At 35.7% G+C, this 21,008-nt stretch overlaps 1 protein-coding gene across 1 annotated transcript; it reads right to left on the minus strand.

Moving 5' to 3' along the window:
* Nucleotides 1–917: 917 nt before the first annotated feature.
* On the minus strand, nt 918–19,415 carry LOC138695222 (very long chain fatty acid elongase 2-like). The gene is made up of 7 exons (XM_069819681.1): nt 19,322–19,415; nt 18,425–18,618; nt 9,632–9,712; nt 9,245–9,301; nt 6,772–6,886; nt 5,617–5,744; nt 918–1,324 (listed from the first exon to the last, which is right to left on the minus strand). Exons 1-7 carry the CDS (start codon nt 19,413–19,415, stop codon nt 1,034–1,036), a joined length of 960 nt encoding a protein of 319 aa, XP_069675782.1. The 3' UTR covers nt 918–1,033.
* Between the last annotated feature and the right edge of the window lie 1,593 nt (nt 19,416–21,008).

Below are 21,008 nucleotides of genomic sequence, written 5' to 3' on the forward strand. Positions count from 1 at the left end.
GCCCTTCGCAACATCCGTCACCACGCTGTCCGTTCTATGCTAGCCGAGGCACTGAAGGAAGTAGAGTTTACAGTCCATCAAGAGGTGCAGGGACTAGCCACACAAGGAAGTGTTCGGCGAATTGATATCATTGCCATTAAGAACAACTCGGCATACATTCTCGATCCCACCATCAGATTTGAGACACATGCAGATCAACCGCATGAGGTGGACAGTGAAAAGAAACGGATCTATGAACCAACAATCCCGTTCTATAAAGATAAATATATCCTGTCCCACATTGATGTGATAGGTCTGATGGTGGGAGCACGAGGTACCATACCCTCCTTCTTTGCCAACAAATGTAAAAACCTGGGCTAACACACAGCATTGTGAAGGAAATAGCCATTAGTGCCCTCAAAGGATCGGTTCAGATATTGAGAAATCATTTGTATGGGAGTGATAATGGAAACTTCAAGTTATCTTAACCAATGGCTGTTGATTGGTTTAGATATCAATGCCAATAAATCCGTACTATTATTTTTCTTGCGGTATACGGCATTCAAATCATTCTAACCTATCTGATGATATTCTTTTCCCCCTTTCTTGACTGTAAATGGGCACATTGGGCACATTTTATATATTCGATTCCCTAACCATTTCAAATGTTTATCATTTTACCTTTTAGGTGTGTTTCCAAATTATATGTAATACGCTTTGTCAAATCTGGCAACCTTTTCATAAGGGAAGCTAAATTTATTATTATATTACATTATTTCTATAAGCAGAGTGAAGCCCCAGAATTATCCTTCAATAGTCGCAATCAAACTTATACAAGTTCAAATTATTCCTTTACTAACACTTAGTAAGTCTTAAAATTGTCTGAAATTACTCAGTGTTTAGACTGAAGAATAACCTTTATTTAAAAATCTGTTCCATCATTTTTTATTACTGAATACAGAAGTGTTTTTACATTTTAAAATATAACTTACTATTAGGTATATTTCATTCTATCATAAAAATGTTTATTACGTAATTGATACAATTATGGATTTCATCTTCTCCAACAGCCTTTCCAAGATTTTCCACCTTCCACATGACCTCTTTTTTCATACACTGCATACAGATGTGTCAGCTCTTCTTTAGGATCTCTGTAATAGGCTGGGAAGCAGTTGGTACTTGTTTTGGAGGGCAGAGGACGTAGATAAGCTTTGAAGTAGAAGTTGAGGAAGAGAGCGACCATGGTACACATGTAGCTTAACGTCCACGTGGTGAGCCAATTTGGAGGGTCGCAGCTGTGGTACATACCGACCAGTATGTGGGCACTCACTACAAGAAACTGGGTCTGCAGGACGAAAACACAGCAAGGATTAGGATCAGCATTCCGCAGTACACCAGGATTACATTTAGAAGTACAATCATAGGCTTCATTAGGTGGGGGGCAGGTGAAACAAGTCCCAGCTTATAATTTTCCGTCATTTGAGTGTATTTACACTACAATTAAAAATTACAGTACCGGCATACAGTTCATATTAAACCGTGCCCAATTCTTCTTAATCATGTTCCATGCCTACATCAATTGCACTAAAATGAAACTAATATACTGGCACAGATACGTAGACGACATACTCATACTATACAAAGGAAACAAAAGACAAATACACAAACTACACCAATACATAAACAAATTACACCCAAAACTTCAATACACACTGGAACTTGAAAACAACAACTCCATAAATTTCCTAGACATGACCATAACAAAAATTGACAACAAACACACCTTCAAAATATACAGAAAACCAACCACCACCACCACACACATACACAACACATCTAACCACCCCACACAACACAAACATGCTGCATTCAGGACAATGGTACACAGATTACTCAACATACCCATGAGCCAACAACACTACAATGAAGAAGTGAACACAATCAAATATATAGCACAAGAAAATGGTTACAACCCAAACATAATAGACAACATCATAAGGAAGACAAAACAAAAACTCAATAAACACAGAAACACACAAAACACAACACAAACACAAGAACACAAGAAATACATCACACTAACATATGAAAACAAAAGCACACATAAGATCGCATCTTCATTCAGAAAGCAGAAATACAACATAGCATACAGAACAGAAAACACACTACAAAGACATCTCAACACACAAACAAATAAATACAACCACACAGGCGTATACAAACACACATGCAATAGTTGCGACAGTTTCTACATTGGACAGACAGGCAGATCATTCCAAACTCGATACAAAGAACACATTAAAGCAATAACCAGAGGACACAATACATCCACATATGCCGAACACATAACTAATGCTAACCACACATACAATAACATAAATACAGACATGGAAATCCTACACATACAACCCAAAAACCAAAAACTCAACACACTAGAACAATATGAAATATACAGACATACTAAAACATACCGCGATCAAATTCTCAACACACAGATGAATTTCAGTACACACACACTATTTGACTCCACTTTTCAACACCTTTCAACAATCGAACGCACCCACATAACAGGCAGAGAAGTTCGAGATGACGCCGAGATTATAGTAGGTTCTGAGGATGGTGTGATGAAACACCGAAACAGCTGTAAGCCGCACAGACTTACATAATTAACACGAGTAAGTCCGCTAGTTAATCAATTACTTATTTTCAAATGTTAAAAGTAGTGTACGCAAGATTCAAAATGGATAAAATGAAACATCGCATTTTTTTTAAGATTATATTAATTTTTTACTTGGTTTGTGGTTATTTAATGACGCTGTATTAACTACTATGTTATTTAGCGTCGATGGGATTGTTGGTAGCGAGATAGTATTTGGCGAGATGTTGATTCGCCATAGATTATTTGACAATCGACTTATGGCAGGGAAAAATCTCGGAATAAACTCAACCAGGCAGTCAGGTCAAGTGGGAATCGAACCAATGCCCGAGCACAACTGCGGATCAGCAGGCAAACTCGGGTCTCGTTCTCGTGGCATCCGTTGAATATAATATGCAAACCAATTTATTTTTGTGTACCTAAATGTTACCTAAAACAAGAGTGACTTTTAATTTATTTGAAATTTCTTCATTTCTCTTATAATCGGATCTTGTAGTTTTCACGAATAGCACGTCTTTCCCCGCACCAACACCTGTTCCAGGATCTGTGTGTCACACAGTTTGAGGACAATTTGACTTGAAACGAACTTGCCCAAGTGTATGTCCCAAATTTATGACATGAGTCACCATATTATTAATTTTTATTAAAATGCTACTTTTCTGCATAAGAGAAGCTCACAGCCAGAGTGGACCAAGTCCACCAGTGGTCAGTTTGTGGATTATTACAATCACGGATGAAGAAAACTTAGATTTATTCATGGCCATAACAAACCAAGTCCACAACTCATTTGTTACTCCACAGAAGGTAGCAATTCCTATGGAAGGTGAAGGCATGAAGGCATGAGCCAGGAACTTTAAGACTCAATTTCTCAAAATTACTCCAGAAGGACTTGGTCCACTCTGGTTGTGAACCCCTCATATATATCAGGTAAAACAAACTTGGGCTGAAATGAAATAATCTATAATTATAATTTCAAAACACAGATGAGGTTTTAGACATACCGGTACATAAAAATACAAGAAAATAAAATCTAGATTTCACAATGTAACATGAGTCAGGAATAAATATCCCATAATTATAATTATATGCTACACCATTACAGCAATACAGCAATAAACTTATTGAAGTCCTGCTCATTCAGAAGAAAGCAATAAGAATTATCACACAAGAACCAAGCAAAGCACATTGTAAACCACTGTTCATACAGGAGTCCATCTTAACAGTTGTTAATGAATATATTCTGGAACTCCTTCTTTACATCAAGAAAAATCTTTATGGCTTCACCAGTAGGATGGATAAACATGAGTATAATACTCGGAATAAAGAAAAACTGGACATACCATTTTGCAGACTATCCAAAGTTAAAAGTAGTCCTAACATGTTGGGCTGTAGAATGTTCAACATGTTACCACAGGAAGCACAGGAAGTGTCACTTGACATATTCAAAGTCAAAGTGAAAACGTGGCTTCTTAGAAACCCATTCTATTCTGTACAAGAATATTTTGAATCAGAAAAGCAAGCTGTTGATATTTTTTAGGTTTCTTTCTCTGAATTGTATTATTATTCTGTAATATATTAGGAAATTCTCATAAATTGTTAATCAAATCAATATCTGTGATCAGTGTGTTACAATTTTCATCTAGATATTAGCCTAATTTTGATAATCTTGACTCTCAATTGTAAACTCTAAGGAGTATTTGTGATCATTTTGTTTTATGTTTAGTGTTGTAATAGAATAATTTTCATTTTTGCACTATAATTTCACACGTGTAATTTGACAATGTCATTAGCTTTTGCTATAACGACAGCTAATAAATACTATACTATACTATACTAAAGAGGAAAAATAGAAGAATAAATTGGGAAAATAAAATATATATTCTAAATTATAGACATCAGCTCAAAGAATTTGAGTGACCACAAGGGTCCTGAATACAATAAACATGTACAATAATGTGATGTGATACATTAAAGAAAAAAGAAAGTTAATTGTTGAAGGCAAATATAAGTGGATTAATTGAAATAGAGATGATGATGTAATATTTGAAGAGAATCCTTGATACTAGGTACTTATAAGAATAGACATTACATAATCAAAAGGAATGTGAAGTTCCTTAAGATAATTCCATGTGAATTTTGTGATTGAACCTCTACTGCCAAACAGCAAACCAATGACGGACCATTGTTTAAGAGGGACGTTGTACTTTTGAGAAAGATATGGCAGACAAGGTTCATATATAGACTTCTTCTCAATATCAACTTCGGTGGCCTGATGTAGGTTTCTTTCGAAACGGATAGTAGGGTCAAGAACAAGAGCCCGTTTTAAGAGTCCGTTGATAGCAATAATGTCTGCCCATCTAAAAGAACCATCTGATGATACACAATGTACTTCTTCATGAATCTCCCAATTTAAAGTTTTTTACGATGTCGCCAAAGCATGTTTTCCGTCCAGAATTGTAAATTTATGGAAAATGAGAATTACGTCATGACAATTTTTTTTTATTGCAAGCAAAAATTACATACAATAACAAAGATTTTACAATACCAGTACTATTTTAATACTCGTATATGAATATTCTTCAAAATTCGAAATTGATTACAAATCTCATAGTCAAATAGTCTACATATTACAAATTATTGTATAAATACAAGGTAACTGGGCCACACCCGAAAAAGCAAGAATTAAATTTAAAATCTGTGTATCGGTACGTCTTAATAAATCAAGTGGATATTACAGAAAAAAAAATTATGTCATATTCAAAATTGTGTATTCTGAATATTGATAATTTTAGAAAGATTCTCCTCCTTTTATGGAAAAAATTATCCTTTTTTACACAAAATGTCCTGCCTTAATAAACTGATAACCCTACCTTAACTCCCCTTCATGAATTTTTATGACCCTTAAAAATCACTCTCCTTTGGATGTAATGGCAAGTATAAGAACTCTACACTGGTACCACAGAGAACAACAACGTACGTACCAGTTGTAGCTGAGTGAGGTACTTCTTCCACCACAGGTACGGCTGCAACGCCGGGCCCAATGCAGACAGCATGTAGTAGCTGTACATGATGACGTGCACCAGGGAGTTCAGCAGCACGCTCAGAAATGCTGTCAAAACAGACAACAATACTTACTTACAAATGGCTTTTAAGGAACCCGGAGGTTCATTGCGCCCTCACATAAGCCCGCCATTGGTTCCTATCCTGAGCAAGATTAATCCAGTCTCTATCATCATATCCCACCTCCCTCAAATCCATTTTAATATTATCTTCCCATCTATGTCTCGGCCTCCCCAAAGATCTTTTTCCCTCCGGCCTCCCCAAAGATCTTTTTCCCTCCGGCCTCCCAACTAACACTCTATACGCATTTCTGGATTCACTCTTAAGTGCTACATGCTCTGCCCATCTCAAACGTCTGGATTTAATGTTCCTAATTATGTCAGGTGAAGAATACAATGCGTGCAGCTCTGAGTTGTGTAACTTTCTCCATTCTCCTGTAACTTCATCCCTCTTAGCCCCAAATATTTTCCTAAGAACCTTATTCTCAAAACAGACAAACAATTACTAACTTCCAACTTGATGTAGCTGGCTTATTCTCACGATTATACTAAGAGCGCACTCAGCTGAGTGGCAGTTGACACTGGACATATACATCAACATATATGCCTAACATGGAGTCAGGCCACAAAGGGAAACATTGAAGGAGGAGAATTCGATCCAGTGCTGTGGATTGAATTCGGCGTAGCTCAGTGGTCAGAGCACTTGGTACGTAGAACCAGAGACTGAGGTTCGATCTCCGGCGCCGGAGCGAATTTTTCTCCTCAAATATTAATTGTCAATATTACAGATATTATTCTGTCTGACAAATTAATAAATCTATAATACTTTTATCTTTATCCTGTAAAAATATCAATATGATATCTTGAGTAGTTCCTAAGACAATGGATTATTAAATAAGGAAATTTAACATTGACAGTATAGAGTAGTTAATCTTCCCTTACGGATAGATAACATAAAATACCGGTACTGAAAGTACTGTTGGTCATGAAATCCATTGTCAACTGTGCTGGGTTAAAACTTATTGATGCTTCCTCGTACATGAATACCATACATCATATACAAAACTGAAGCAGTACCTTGCCCACCAGGCAAGTACAGTATCCCCAGATACCAGTTAGGAAGCATGGTGGAATGATGGTAGATGTGGAGGAACGTCAGCTGACTTTCTTTCTTGCGCAGAACGAAGAACACCTGCAGATGAATAAAAGCACCATATAAGTTAATATATAGAGAGAGTTACCTAACTCAGAGTAGAACATTTTTGTTTTTTTCCAACAGCATATTTCGGAACTACTAACACATTTCACATTATAAGTACTATTTTTCAAGCCCTGAAAGGATCGTCTACATTGTATTTCTGTGATGCTTGACTAGCCCAAAACACTTAACAAGTGTAACGGACCTAATAGAACAGGCAACTCTTCCAGATCTTGGGTGGTACTACACTGATAATGGGACCTATAAGTTATAAAAATCAGATGTCAATACATGGATGAAAACAAAAATTTTCTTCATATTCCAATTATAATTGATGGCAGCAATTCCAACTTATATAATCTACGCAAAAAAATTCTGCGATTTTATTCTGTTTCATTCATAGGATAATAAAATTTGTCTTTTCAGTTTAATTTCTATCTGATGCTTTTCCAATTCACTGCGGGCTAAAGCAGGGAGATGCACTATCACCTTTACTTTTTAACTTCGCTTTAGAATATGCCATTAGGAAAGTTCAGGATAACAGGCAGGGTTTGGAATTGAACGGGTTACATCAGCTTCTTGTATATGCGGATGACGTGAATATGTTAGGAGAAAATCCACAAACGATTAGGGAAAACACGGGAATTTTACTTGAAGCAAGTAAAGCAATCGGTTTGGAAGTAAATCCCGAAAAGACAAAGTATATGATTATGTCTCGTGACCAGAATATTGTACGAAATGGAAATATAAAAATTGGAGATTTATCCTTCAAAGAGGTGGAAAAATTCAAATATCTTGGAGCAACAGTAACAAATATAAATGACACTCGGGGAGGAAATTAAACGCAGAATAAATATGGGAAATGCGTGTTATTATTCGGTTGAGAAGCTCTTATCATCCAGTCTGCTGTCCAAAAATCTGAAAGTTAGAATTTATAAAACAGTTATATTACCGGTTGTTCTGTATGGTTGTGAAACTTGGACTCTCACTCTGAGAGAGGAACATAGGTTAAGGATGTTTGAGAATAAGATGCTTAGGAAAATATTTGGGGCTAAGCGGGATGAAGTTACAGGAGAATGGAGAAAGTTACACAACGCAGAACTGCACGCATTGTATTCTTCACCTGACATAATTAGGAACATTAAATCCAGACGTTTGAGATGGGCAGGGCATGTAGCACGTATGGGCGAATCCAGAAATGCATATAGAGTGTTAGTTGGGAGACCGGAGGGAAAAAGACCTTTAGGGAGGCCGAGACGTAGATGGGAGGATAATATTAAAATGGATTTGAGGGAGGCGGGATATGATGATATAGACTGGATTAATCTTCCTCAGGATAGGGACCGATGGTGGGCTTATGTGAGGGCGGCAATGAACCTTCAGGTTCCTTAAAAGCCATTTGTAAGTAAGTAAGTTTAATTTTATGTTAATATAATATCTCTCTGCTAAGGTAAAAGAACCATCGTTTACAGTAACTGTGTATGGCTTTCAGTAACAACAGCTCGCCTAAAGGTAACAATTTGTTTTCCACTTTTCAGGGTGTACAAGAAAGGCATATACTGGTATCCTTCAGAAATAAATGTTGCCACTTCTATTATTGCTGTACGACGCTGTATCAACTACGAGGTTATTTATAGTCGCGACGCTGTTATTTCTGGCGTGACTCCTCCTCTTTGCTTACGTCTTACGAAGTCAAGACTCTATAAAGGCTAGGTAGGTAGTATCGTTCGCCATTTTTGTTCTTTCGTTGCCGAGCTACCAGATGAGGGATCTATTTGCCACACCGTTAAACATTATCATGTCGTAGCTCCTATGATAATAAATCAAACGCACTGTAATTCAGCAAATAATTGAGCGGCAAATAACATCCTTGTGTGCTTTCTGCGAATGCCAACGAAAGAGCCAAAATGGCGGGCGATTATATTAAGTACTTATCTAGCCTTAGGAAATACTTAACGTCTTCATCAGCGAATCACAAGATGCACACGTTTAAATGTAGCCGACCTGCAACGTGATTGGCTGCTGGAAATTAGAGCGACGGGACTATAGCATCGATGGGATTAGTGAGTGCGAGGTAAGGCCGAGGATTCACTATAGATTACCTGACAGTTGCCTTACAGTTGCGGGAAACCTCGGAAAAAATCCAACTAGGTTATCAGCCCAAGCAGGAATCGAACCCATACCACCTGGTTTCGCAGCCAGATGCACTAACCGTTACTTCACAGGTGTTGACAATATTATAATAGAGCTACAAAATTTAGTTTTTGAGGGCGGAGTAGTGAGAAGGTTCTATTTCATTACTGGTATAAATGATTTCATTTATTTTACTGAGTGGGATATTAAGCTACTCACAGTATCGAGAAGGTCAAACACTTTAGAAGCTAGGAACCACCAGAATGCTTCAGCCATCTGAAAGCAAAAGAGAAATAGTTAGAGCAGATATTTGTGAAAGTAGCTCCTTCTTCCCGCCAAAAGAAGACCTCAGATACAGCAGCTTTATTTGCTAGCAGTGGCGTATTCAACAATCATAACGACCAGGATTTTAGTTTGTTTCTTCGTCTTGTTAAGACAGACCAAATCCATGTTAGGAGCGACATATGTCCTTTTCACTAAGTTATGGAATTCATGTAAATACTTTCCAAATAAATTTACTTGTAACTGCTATACAACATATTATGGATAGTTTAGGAGAAAAGATAGGAAGACTCAGATAAAAATAAATATCTTAACTCAGTTTACCCTCAACGGAAGAGGATCCAAGGATCTATCAATGGGTTGACAAATCAAGTTGTATCCAGACAAATAAGCTGTAATTAGTACCTGCAACAGAAGCATTCTTTTGTTAGATTCCACAATAATTATTATTAAAGGTATTTTTTTTTTACCTAGTGCCACCAGGTTATCATTTGACATTTCTGATCTCTCCTGGCAATGGCTTATTTGTAACCCACTTCTGGGGTAGGGGCACCTGGGAGTAGGAGTTACGTTACCCCGATAATGATGATGATGATGATGATGATGATGATGATGATGATGATGATGATGATGATGATGATGATGATGATGATGATGATGATATCGTGATAGGATGAATATGAAGTGCCAGGAGAGGTCTTAAACCTGAGCCTAACCTAATTTCCAGACCATGGACGAACACAGGAACATTCTCCTTTAAGGAAAAATTCCTGTGCTCTTACCAGGAATCGAACCCGGGACCTCATGAACTGTAATCAGAAGCTCTGATCTTTATCCCATGAGGCTGTATCATCACCAATTCCACACTTAATATTTCTCATCTGAAGTACTTATTATTTTACACTAAATTTGTTAAAGAGGCTGTTACCAGTACACTTATTTTTAGTTACCTCAGTCCCAGTAAACGTCCCCAGTGCCCGACCAGTGGCATATCTTCCCCTCCTGCAGCTACTGCTTCAACCCATAAACTCACACTGCTTCACCAGATTAAAAACTTACTTACTATGTTATATTAATACCAGTAATATTAGGTACTCACACTCCATACAGTAACTGCTGGAAGTGTTGTCCACCTTATGCGATACATAATTCGTATCACATTATTGATAGAATGTTTCATTAAATCTACTCGTATTCATTAAAACTTAAAACTTTCTTATTTTAAATGTTAAAAGTGTTATAATTTTAAAAAGCTTATGTACTTTATGACAAAATGTGCACAAAATATAAAATAATATGTGCCACTTCATGTTACTAATTTTTTTTAAATCATGGCATTATCTGTTCTCCTCCATGGATCAGAAAGCTGGAATGTTGCAACTAAGAAAGTTTTAAGTTTTGAACAAGTGTTAACGTGAACAAGAAACAACTATTAATTAAATTTATTATTGTTTTTCTACATAGAACTGAGTAGCCAAAAAATTTGCATGTCAACTTATCCGTTGTTCTACCACACGATTTATTTTCTGTATGTACGTTTTCAAAACGTGTACCGGTATACATTTACACATATAATATATACTAGTGGCTTGTGCAGCAAATGTTGCAAACTAAGTTCATTAGACGTTCAAATAAACATTTTTCAGATTTATTTTCAATGAAGAATACCAGACATTCTGAAAGTTATTTGCTTCCATAATAATGAAACTACTCTCTCTCGAGCCAATACTGAAGAGAACCACGCATATAAATATCTACACCACACCGCCATTAAATATATGAAAAAGACCCAACCCCACTTGATTAATAACTATAAAAATATTTGATTTTTAATAATATTATTATCTTACGTAAGTTTTATAGCTTTCAGTAACATATACTATATATACTATATAGCCGCCATTCAGTAAAATATAGAAATCAAAATCTAATTTAAGTTATTCTCTACATCTACTTATATAACCCCAAAACATTTCACTTTCATATCATCAATATAGCATTAATATGTATAATTAATGAAAAATAGTCACATCATGGCATTAACTACAATAATATTTCATTTCTAATCGTAATAATATCATCAAACCACCTCAAGTTTTGTAGTTTTTAATATCCAATACACAGCTGTACTCAGAAAATTACACACCACAGAATCGAACCTGTAAATTATTTTTAGTAAGTTAAGTTTTTAATAACCAATTTAATTTGAGCTCTAAATATGTCAGCATTCTTGCAGATCATGGCCTTCGTGTAATATTGTTTATTGTACTGTGTGTTTTGTTTTATTCTGAAATGCAATTAGCTAGTTCTCAAAACCGATGACCGATGGATTTTGGAAAATAGGAAAATTATATTGAAAAATTGACATTTCACTGAAAACTACTATTTTTTTTTAAAACTTTGAGTTCCAAGCTTCAAAATGAGGGGTCATTTATTAAAATCCGTTCAGCCATTTTCCCGTAATTTTCATTACCGGTGCCAGTTCAAATTATATATATAGATGTAACCATTGCAATTTCCAATTCAGAGGATAATTTACGAAGAGGATTGCATACATTAAATAAAATATTAAAAGATTTTGAGATGGAAATTTCAGCACAAAAATCAAAAGTAATGGCATTTTTAGGACAAGACCCAGTCAGAAGTAAGATAAATACACAATAACCAATGCCTCGAACAAGTGCAAAATTTCAATTATCTGGGTTGTGAAATATCTTATTAAAATGAAAAAGATGTGAACAAGAAAATTACCAAATTTACACAAATTCTAGGAATAATAAACAATGCATTAAAAGCTAAATTAGTACAAAAATCTACACGAATAAAAATATATAATACACTAGCATTACCCACCCTTCTATACGGAAGCGAGATTTGGTCATTAAAGAAAAAAGACATGAACAGAATCAAAGCAACGGAAATGAAATTTTTCAGGAGGACAGCAGGATATACTCTTTTAGACCGAAAAAGGAATGAAGAAATTTTAGAACAATTAGAAGTAGAGTCAGTAGAAGAAAAAATCAGCAGATACAAATTCAATTGGCTAGATCATGTAAGAAGAATGGAAAATTCAAGAATCCCAAAAATTATGATGCAGTATAAACCTAGAGGACATCGTCGACCAGGAAGACCTTTAAGAAGACTGCTAGATGGGGCCGAAACAGGTCTACAGAGGCCTAATTCGTGAAGGATGATGATGATGATGTAACCATTGCGAAGCACAACACAATGTAACAAACCACTTATTTTATTTTTGGCAGATTCACTGAATGCCTTTACTACAGATAGACCAACACAGCTAATTTCGGGGGATGGGAATTCACCAACAATGCAATAGACACATGGAGATAGGTACTATCTCTTTCTTGGCACATACACAATAAGAGCTTATGCATGGAAGATAACTTAAACATCAGTCAGACGTGATGAAATAAGCTAAACATTCACTAGCCATGCAGACAAGGGGAGACCAATTCGTGAGGATAGTCGAATTGACATCTTAAGTGGTTAGTCATAAAACAGGGATGTACAATCTTGAAAAGTTATTCAATTTACTAATCATCATCATCATCATTGGCACTACAGCCCTTGGTAGGCCTGGGCCTCCATTAGTAATTGTCGCCATCCGTCTCTATCTTGTGTAGCAGCCTTCCAATTCTTGCACCCCAACTTTCTGGCATCCTCTTCCACTCCATCAATCCATCGCAAGTGCGGTCGACCTCGTCTTCTCTGACCTCCCGGATTTGTTATTACAATTTTTTTGCAAGGTTCACTTGGGTCCATGCGTATTACATGTCCTGCCCACCTCAATCTGCTAGTTTTAACTGTATTGATTATATTTGGCTCTCCTAGAAGTCTATATAATTCATAGTTGCATCTCCTCCTCCAGAGACCTTCCTCAAATGTTGGGCCATATATCCTTCGCAGAATCTTTCTTTCGAAAATCTCCAGTCTTTTTTCATCATTTTTGGAGATTGACCACGTTTCTGCCGCATATGTCAAAACTGGTCTCACTAATGTCTTGTAAAGAATAACTTTTACTTTCCTGGATAGAGCATGCGAACTAAAGTGATATTTCAAGCCAAAATATGCTCTGTTTGCCAATTTACTAATACAACATAGTAAATAATTGATTAAATAGCAATCTTACTCCTGTTAATTATGTAAGCATGTGTGGCTTACAGTTGTTTCGGTGCTACCTGACACCATCCTCAGAGGCTACTAGATCTCGGCGTCATCTCAACTTCGCTGCCTCTTGTGTGGGTGCGTTTGTGTGATGAGTTGTGTCAAATAGTGTGTGTGTTCTGAAATTGATCTGTGTGTTGAGAATTTGATCAGGGTGTGTTTTAGTGTGTCTGTATATTTCATATTGTTCTAGTGTGTTGAGTTTTTGGTTTTTGGGTTGTATGTGTAGGATTTCCATGTCTGTATTTGTTATTGTATGTGTGATTAGCATTAGTTATGTGTTCGGAATATGCAGATGTATTGTGTCCTCTGGTTATTGCTTTAATGTGTTCTTTGTAAGCCGCACATGCTTACACAATTAACACGAGTAAGATCGCCATTTAATCAATTATTTATATTCAAGTGTTAAAAGTAGTGTACGAAAGATTCAACAAGGACAACATAGTACATTTATAAGCTTTAATATGGCAGATCATAATGATTTCGTGGATGCAAGCAGAGGTAGTAGCAGGGGGAACCTGCTGTTGGTCGGAGAACAGAAACATCTTGAAAATTCGCGGGAACTCACTGTAGATTATAGAACTGTATGTGCAAAGATTATTTCAAATTTTGCGTATTGCTAGTCCAAAAATTGTCACAATATATTCAGATTCGTGCGTATATGTGATACCGACATAAAATGTTCTGAAAATATGTTATAACTGGTTGAACTAGAGCCTTCCTCCAACAGCCCCCACTGTGTGTGAGATTCCTAGATCCATTGGACCAAGTTCTTAACACATTATTTCATGAACGAACAATGATGTATTTAAGGGATACGCTGGAGGGAATTTTTTCACTTGTGAAAACATTTGTTCTACGTGGGTGATGCAAAGAAACAAGATTTTTAAATGTTTGGAATCAAAAGGAAGGAATGTATTCTTCAGTCTCACAATATTTAAATAATATAAATACCACTCTTACTATTATCTACTTAAACTGTACTATATATAATATACTGAAGTCAAATGCCTTCACTTTGCGTTATAAAAATGACTTTCATTTGCAATCCAGAAAACGGGAGTTAATTTTATTTGGGTACACATTTCAGTTAGGTACAGTCTTAGAAAAAAGTTTTGTTGCACAGATACCGTATTTTATAAGTGCCAGAAAGGAGGCAGTGCATATGATCAGAGGATAAGCAAGTTGGTTCACACAAGAACAACTAGTTGAGGTAATAAAATTAGTTTTATTTCGTTGTATGTCTGATTATGCCAGTGGCGAATGCTAGTCACGAAAGTTAGGCTTGCTCTTATTCATAGAGGAAGATGGGAGGATATAACAATTCATCATTAATAAAAATAATCAGACCCACATAAATAATTTATTTTATAATTATTATGAAATCATTATGAGTCATGGATCATATTCGCTTATCAGATGTAGAAGTTCGATATAATATAACAAACATCCAACAAAACAGTTTATTTAGTTTTTTTTCGACCCTGCCAACCAATGCATATTGTTGTATTGAGCTGCACTGAACCAGCGCACATATTCTCTATAATGTCTGTCTTCTCTTGAATAGTTCTTCGGGAAAATGGATTTAATAATAAGGTTTCAATGACACACAATTCCGAACTCACTGCAATACTTCAAATTAATGTTTAAGAATTATTAATACATGCAGCAGCTAACAAATGCATTCCGCTCACACAATTACATTGCACTCGCAAATCACAGCACATTCCCACTGTCAGTATTGCTCTGTGTAACGTTAAATAGTCGTTGGTGTAGCTCTCGGACCAGAGCTTCAAACAACACATAACAGAAGCATGTGCGCCTAGAACGGACTAAGGAGGAAAGCACTTGCGCGCGCATCATATTCTCGCTGTTTCTACGTCTTTCCTGTAGCTCCGAGAAACGAGCAAGCGTTGCGATACTTGCGGTGTGCAACCTGCGGATGGTATTACGCCTATACAGTATTCCAAAAATCAAAATAACTTTTAATGTACGTAATTCCATTTTGAGAAATACACATTCTACGAAAATATTGGGCTTGCACAGCAAGCATAGCATGCCCTGAGAGATCGCCCCTGGATCATGCGCACTGCCTCCTTTCTGGGACTTGTAAAGTATCTGTGCGTCAAAACTTTTTTCTAAGACTGTACATACTGCATGTTCTTGAAAATGATTCAAGAAAATAAATAATACCTAGCTCTAAACAGTTATATGAGGGGGATCCAGGAAATAACGACCGTTCGCGCATACCCACCGCGCAGCTGACTCCCCTTCCTTGTTTGAAGGTCAACTGGCTTCCTTAACATGTGTTCTCATAATGTTGTGAGTACTGGTTGCAACAAGTCGCCATTGTGCATTTTGTGTTACTTCAAAATGAACGACGTGATTGATAATCCCGCCGACAGTGAGGTGAGGAGTGTGATTCGATTTTTGAATGCCCGGCATTTGAAACCTGCAGAAATTTACCGGCAATTGAAAGAAGTGTATGGTGATACTGTAATGAATGAAAGAAATGTGAGAAAATGGTGCGAAATGTTCAACAATGGCGAACATGTCCACGATGAAACTCGACCCGGACGCCCATCACTCATCACAGAAGACCTGAAGACTAAAGTGAACGACAGAATCTTGCAAGACAGGCGCACATCACTCGACGAATTGCATATTGCCTTTCCTGACATTTCTCGTTCTTTGCTTGGTGAAATTGTGTCGCAACATCTTGGCTACCACAGAATCTGTGCACGATGGGTTTCCACGGCAACTGAGTGACCAACACAAAACTCAGAGAATGGCCTCAGCATTGACATTCTTGATGCGATATCACACAGATGGAGACGCCTTTCTTGATCAAATTGTGACTGGTAATGAAACTGGATGTCTCACAACACCCCAGAGACCAAGTGCCAATCACGTCAGTGGCATCATCCCTCATCACCTGAGAAACCGAGAAAATTCAAACAGACTCTCTCAACACAAAAAGTCATGGCTACTGTCTTTTGGGATCGCAAAGGTGTTCTTTTGCTGGATTTCATGCCAATAGGCACTACGATCAATGCAAATCGTTATTGTGAGACTTTACGAAAACTACGGCGAGCCATCCAAAACAAGAGGCGAGGAATGCTTTCGAGAGGAGTTGTGCTTCTTCACAACGCCCGCCCGCACACTGCTGCTTCAACTCGAGAATTGCTGGATCAATTCGGTTGGGAAATCTTTGATCATCCGCCCTATAGTCCAGACCTTGCTCCTAGCGATTTTCACCTTTTCACTAAGCTGAAAGACTTTCTGGGTGGTACGCGTTTTGAAAGTGATGAAGAGTTGAAGAAGACAGTGAACACCTGGCTTAATGAACTGGCGGCAGAGGAGTATAACACGGGAATTCTAAAGCTAGTGAACAGATACGACAAATGTTTAAATGTAGGTGGTGATTATGTAGAGAAGTAAAGGAAGCTTCAGTTATGTAACAGACTTTGTTTTTTCAAATAAATATGTTTTTTTTAATTATTACAACAAAACGGTCGTTATTTCCTGGATCCCCCTCGTAATTTGTACCACAATAAAGAAACTAAATTGTTATTAAAGATGTAAAACAAACAATGAGAGTATGTGTCATTTCTTTTAGTAGTATTGATATATTATCAGTATTAAGTGTAATATTCGATGTTGAGTTGAACCAGTCCTATATCTCCACTGGGCGACAGAATACAACCTAAGAAATGTAGAGGAGGGGATATTTCAATCTCAATAAACATAATGGCTTGCACAGACATGTATCCAGGAAGCTATGGAACTTGGTGGGGTGAAGAAGAGCTGATCAGTAAATTTGCTTGGGTGAGAGTTCTTTGATTTGCCATAAATCATTGCACAAAACTTGAGTTTTACTTCTCTTTCAAAGAAAGTCTTGTTAAGAATTTTATTATCTTTTAAAAATGCATTACTTTCAGCCGGTTTTCAACTCTTGTAGCTTGGGTCCAGAAATAGACACCATGACTGCTAGACCACGAGAATAGTCAATGTTTGAATTGAAGGGGGGAAAGCCGAGGAATTTTCCCCCTCCTGTATTTCTGTTTCCCAACTTTTGCTTTCCTGTATTCATTCCCAACTGGGGAAAGAAAATTTCCCTCTCTGACTATATCACAGTACCACACCAACCTGGATAGTGATTTCCCCCCCCCCCCCTGAAACTGCAATTCCGAAAACTTATTTTTATTTTCTGTATGGCGGTCAAAACATTTGCTCGTCTGTAGTGAATTTGTTACAGTGAGCTTATTCTCAATATTGTTTGTACATATCACCTGATTCCAACATTTAAACAAAAGTTATCTTCTAATATAAAAATAGTATATTAAAACATTGTACACTGTCATTTTTAGGACTGTGCCAGAAATATTATACCCTTTTTGTTTTCATAAACGTTTGTTATTGTTGTTTTCGTAATACGATTTTGTAATTGATTCGTGAAATATCCAATATGGATACTTATTAAGTCATAAGTTAGGATAGAAATAGTTAGCATGGCACAAGAAATTCAAAATATGTCAGGTGCCATAGTAATGAAAATGGACGTTAACAATAATAATAATAATAATAATAATAATAATAATAATAATAATAATAATAATAATAATAATAATAATAATAATAATATGTGGTTTATAACAAGAAACTTCAAAACCGAATATTAATTGATATAAGTAGGTACTTAAAAAACAAACAACTAAAAAAATTAATATGTCAACGAGAAACTTTTCCTCACTCTACATTTTTATCACAGAGGATAGTACCAAGAAAATAAACCAGTAACTGTTGACGAGTATTGTGATGGTAAATATTAGATAAAGAAGCCATATGACAAGAATGTTTGAGTAGGTTATTGCAATAAAACATCTAAACATTTTAAAATTTTCAGAAAATTGTTAAAAAGCGTCTACCTACCTCTTTGAAAACATAGCAGGAGAGCAATATCTGTGTAACATTGTATGTAAGCAACACCTTCTTAAGGCTAAAAGCTGGCCTTGACTTCATGAACTGACGCCCAAAATACAGAAAGGAGAAGTAACACACCAATATCCAGAGAAAGGGATATGGCGAAGATAAGAACAGCCATTTTCTTACACGCCAATCTGAAATATGTATTATTTTTATTTAAGAATACAAATTTCTACTCCAGCAATCCTAAACCTTGATGAAAGATGGAAAATTTCAACCCTGCATTTGAGAGAAACGTCCATTGTGTCTTGTAATTCATTTGCGGAACTCTGATAATTCTGAGAGAAATGTCCATTGTCTATGTGCGCATATTTGTTATTAATTAATGAAATACTGCAGGCTAGTACTTTTCCAAACGTTTGTGTTGATATTAATCATACTTTTTTCTCAAGGTAAAAAACTACTACTCCGTTTTTTAAGATTCATATTGTTATATCTTATCTATTGAAAATCGGGAAAATTGAACATTAACATTCATATGAAAATTCTATTCTCAACATAAATAAAAAATTTAATCCAATAACTGTAAAAGTTATCATTAGGATCTGCTATAATTTCACATATGAGTATCTTCATCCAAAAATTAAAAACAAAGCAGAAATTAATACACTCTCAATAAATAAATAAGAAAAAATATTCTCAGAATGACCCCAAGAATAAGCTCAGTATTACCACAATTTCGTGAACAACTTGATGTGTAGGCTAAATGACAATGTTTGATAACACAAGAAAGAGTTCATGGCTAGTAACTCTAAAAGATGGTGCTGATAGATTTATGTGAGAATTCCGAAATGATTAACAATAACACACTTACTTTTCGACATTTTAATAATCACGACTTACCTGGTTGTCCTAGAAGTGATTCTTGATAATAGGTTAAAAATCCCAGTTCTTCACTGACGTCCATTGTTTCTTCAACGTTTTTATCATTCAGCATGATGGCCAAAGAAAAAATTCCAGTTAAAAATACTACGCTACAGGTCTCAAAATCTTACTTTAGTTATAACTTATCCGAAATGTTAGTATTATATAAAATAATATATAAGCTTTATTTTCTATATTAGCTACGTAGAGGACATACAAACTACAAACTTATTGTTGTACTAACAATTGAAGGAACAGAAAGTCAGATTTCAGTAAAAATATTCAATTGTTTAATTTAAACAGGTTCAGAAACAGAGCTCAGCACGTGCAGAAAAAAAAAGTACCACCAAGAGGGAAAAATTTATCTTTCACTCATCTGGATACTATTATATGCATTCTGATACACATACTCTAATGCGCATTTGTGTGTTGTCCTATTATTTATTATTTTATACAGTGTATAGAAATTTTACCTGATTAGGGTTTGAGACCTTATAAACAGGAATATAATTTTAAATAGGGAACCTAAGAAACTGTATAGAACTAATATAATTTACTGAATACTTCCTACCATTGTACGTAGGCTGCCTACATAAACAAAGTATAACATAACAAGGAGTACAAATATTATTCCATTAACATACATACAATTTATTACTCCAACAAATTTTCATAAAAATGAACAGTAATAAAACAAATTTTGATAAAAATGAAAAGTAATAATACAAATCAATTTATCTTTAAAATATTAAACTAAAAAATTAATAGTAATAGTAAAAAAGAAAAGAAATTTAAATGTTATTAGAATGATTGTTAAACATTTCGAGTGACACCTTTATGGCTAACAGAGCTATAATTTTCTCAAGTTCTGGAGGTCTACATTGTGGTTCCCAAAGTGTAGGTCGAGACCCCCTAGGGGTCGTGTAAAGAGCATTTTTGTTGTACAGAAACATGAACATAAACAATGTTTAACATAAAGATAAACAATATTTTAATAATTATAAAGTAAAGAATAATTGATGTATTAATGTGTCTGGTTTTGAGGAAGTAGTTTCCCTAATCTGAACTCTGTAATCAATAAACACACACCGATATTGTTTACAATTTAAAGGAGATTTCTTGCTTTTGTTGTGATGCTAATAAAATAAAATTATAGATTAGAAACTTATTTTGCATAAATACGAATTTGCAAATGCTTTAAAAAATGTAAGAGCTTCTTTTCTAAGCTTCCATTCTTATGAGCCAAAAGTGGTCTACAATCTGGGAAAAATTGATAGATAGTTCAATGAGTCCTTCCTTAACATTTTTTGGAACTTCAGCCAGTTGAATGCAACTATGTAAAAACGGATTCAGTATCCAGTTATGATATCTGTATATGTGTACAAGTGAAGGGTGCACGGGAAAAATGATCAAGGTCCATCAAAAATCGAAATTCAGTTAATAATGCTATCTTATAGTGGAAAGGAAGTATATCATGTGGTCTAGCTAGTAATAAGAAATCATCGTTCTTGACATTCCACTACGTCAATTTCTATTAAATACACACATAACAAAGTATTAAGTGCTTAAACTTTATAATTCGTTTTTCTCGAAACTTTCTAAAATGGACCTTGATCGTTATTCCCGTGTACCCCTCAAGTATGAAACATAAGAATGAATATTGAAG

The sequence above is a fragment of the Periplaneta americana genome, chromosome 2, assembly GCF_040183065.1.
Source record: "Periplaneta americana isolate PAMFEO1 chromosome 2, P.americana_PAMFEO1_priV1, whole genome shotgun sequence".
Lineage (NCBI taxonomy): Eukaryota > Metazoa > Arthropoda > Insecta > Blattodea > Blattidae > Periplaneta > Periplaneta americana.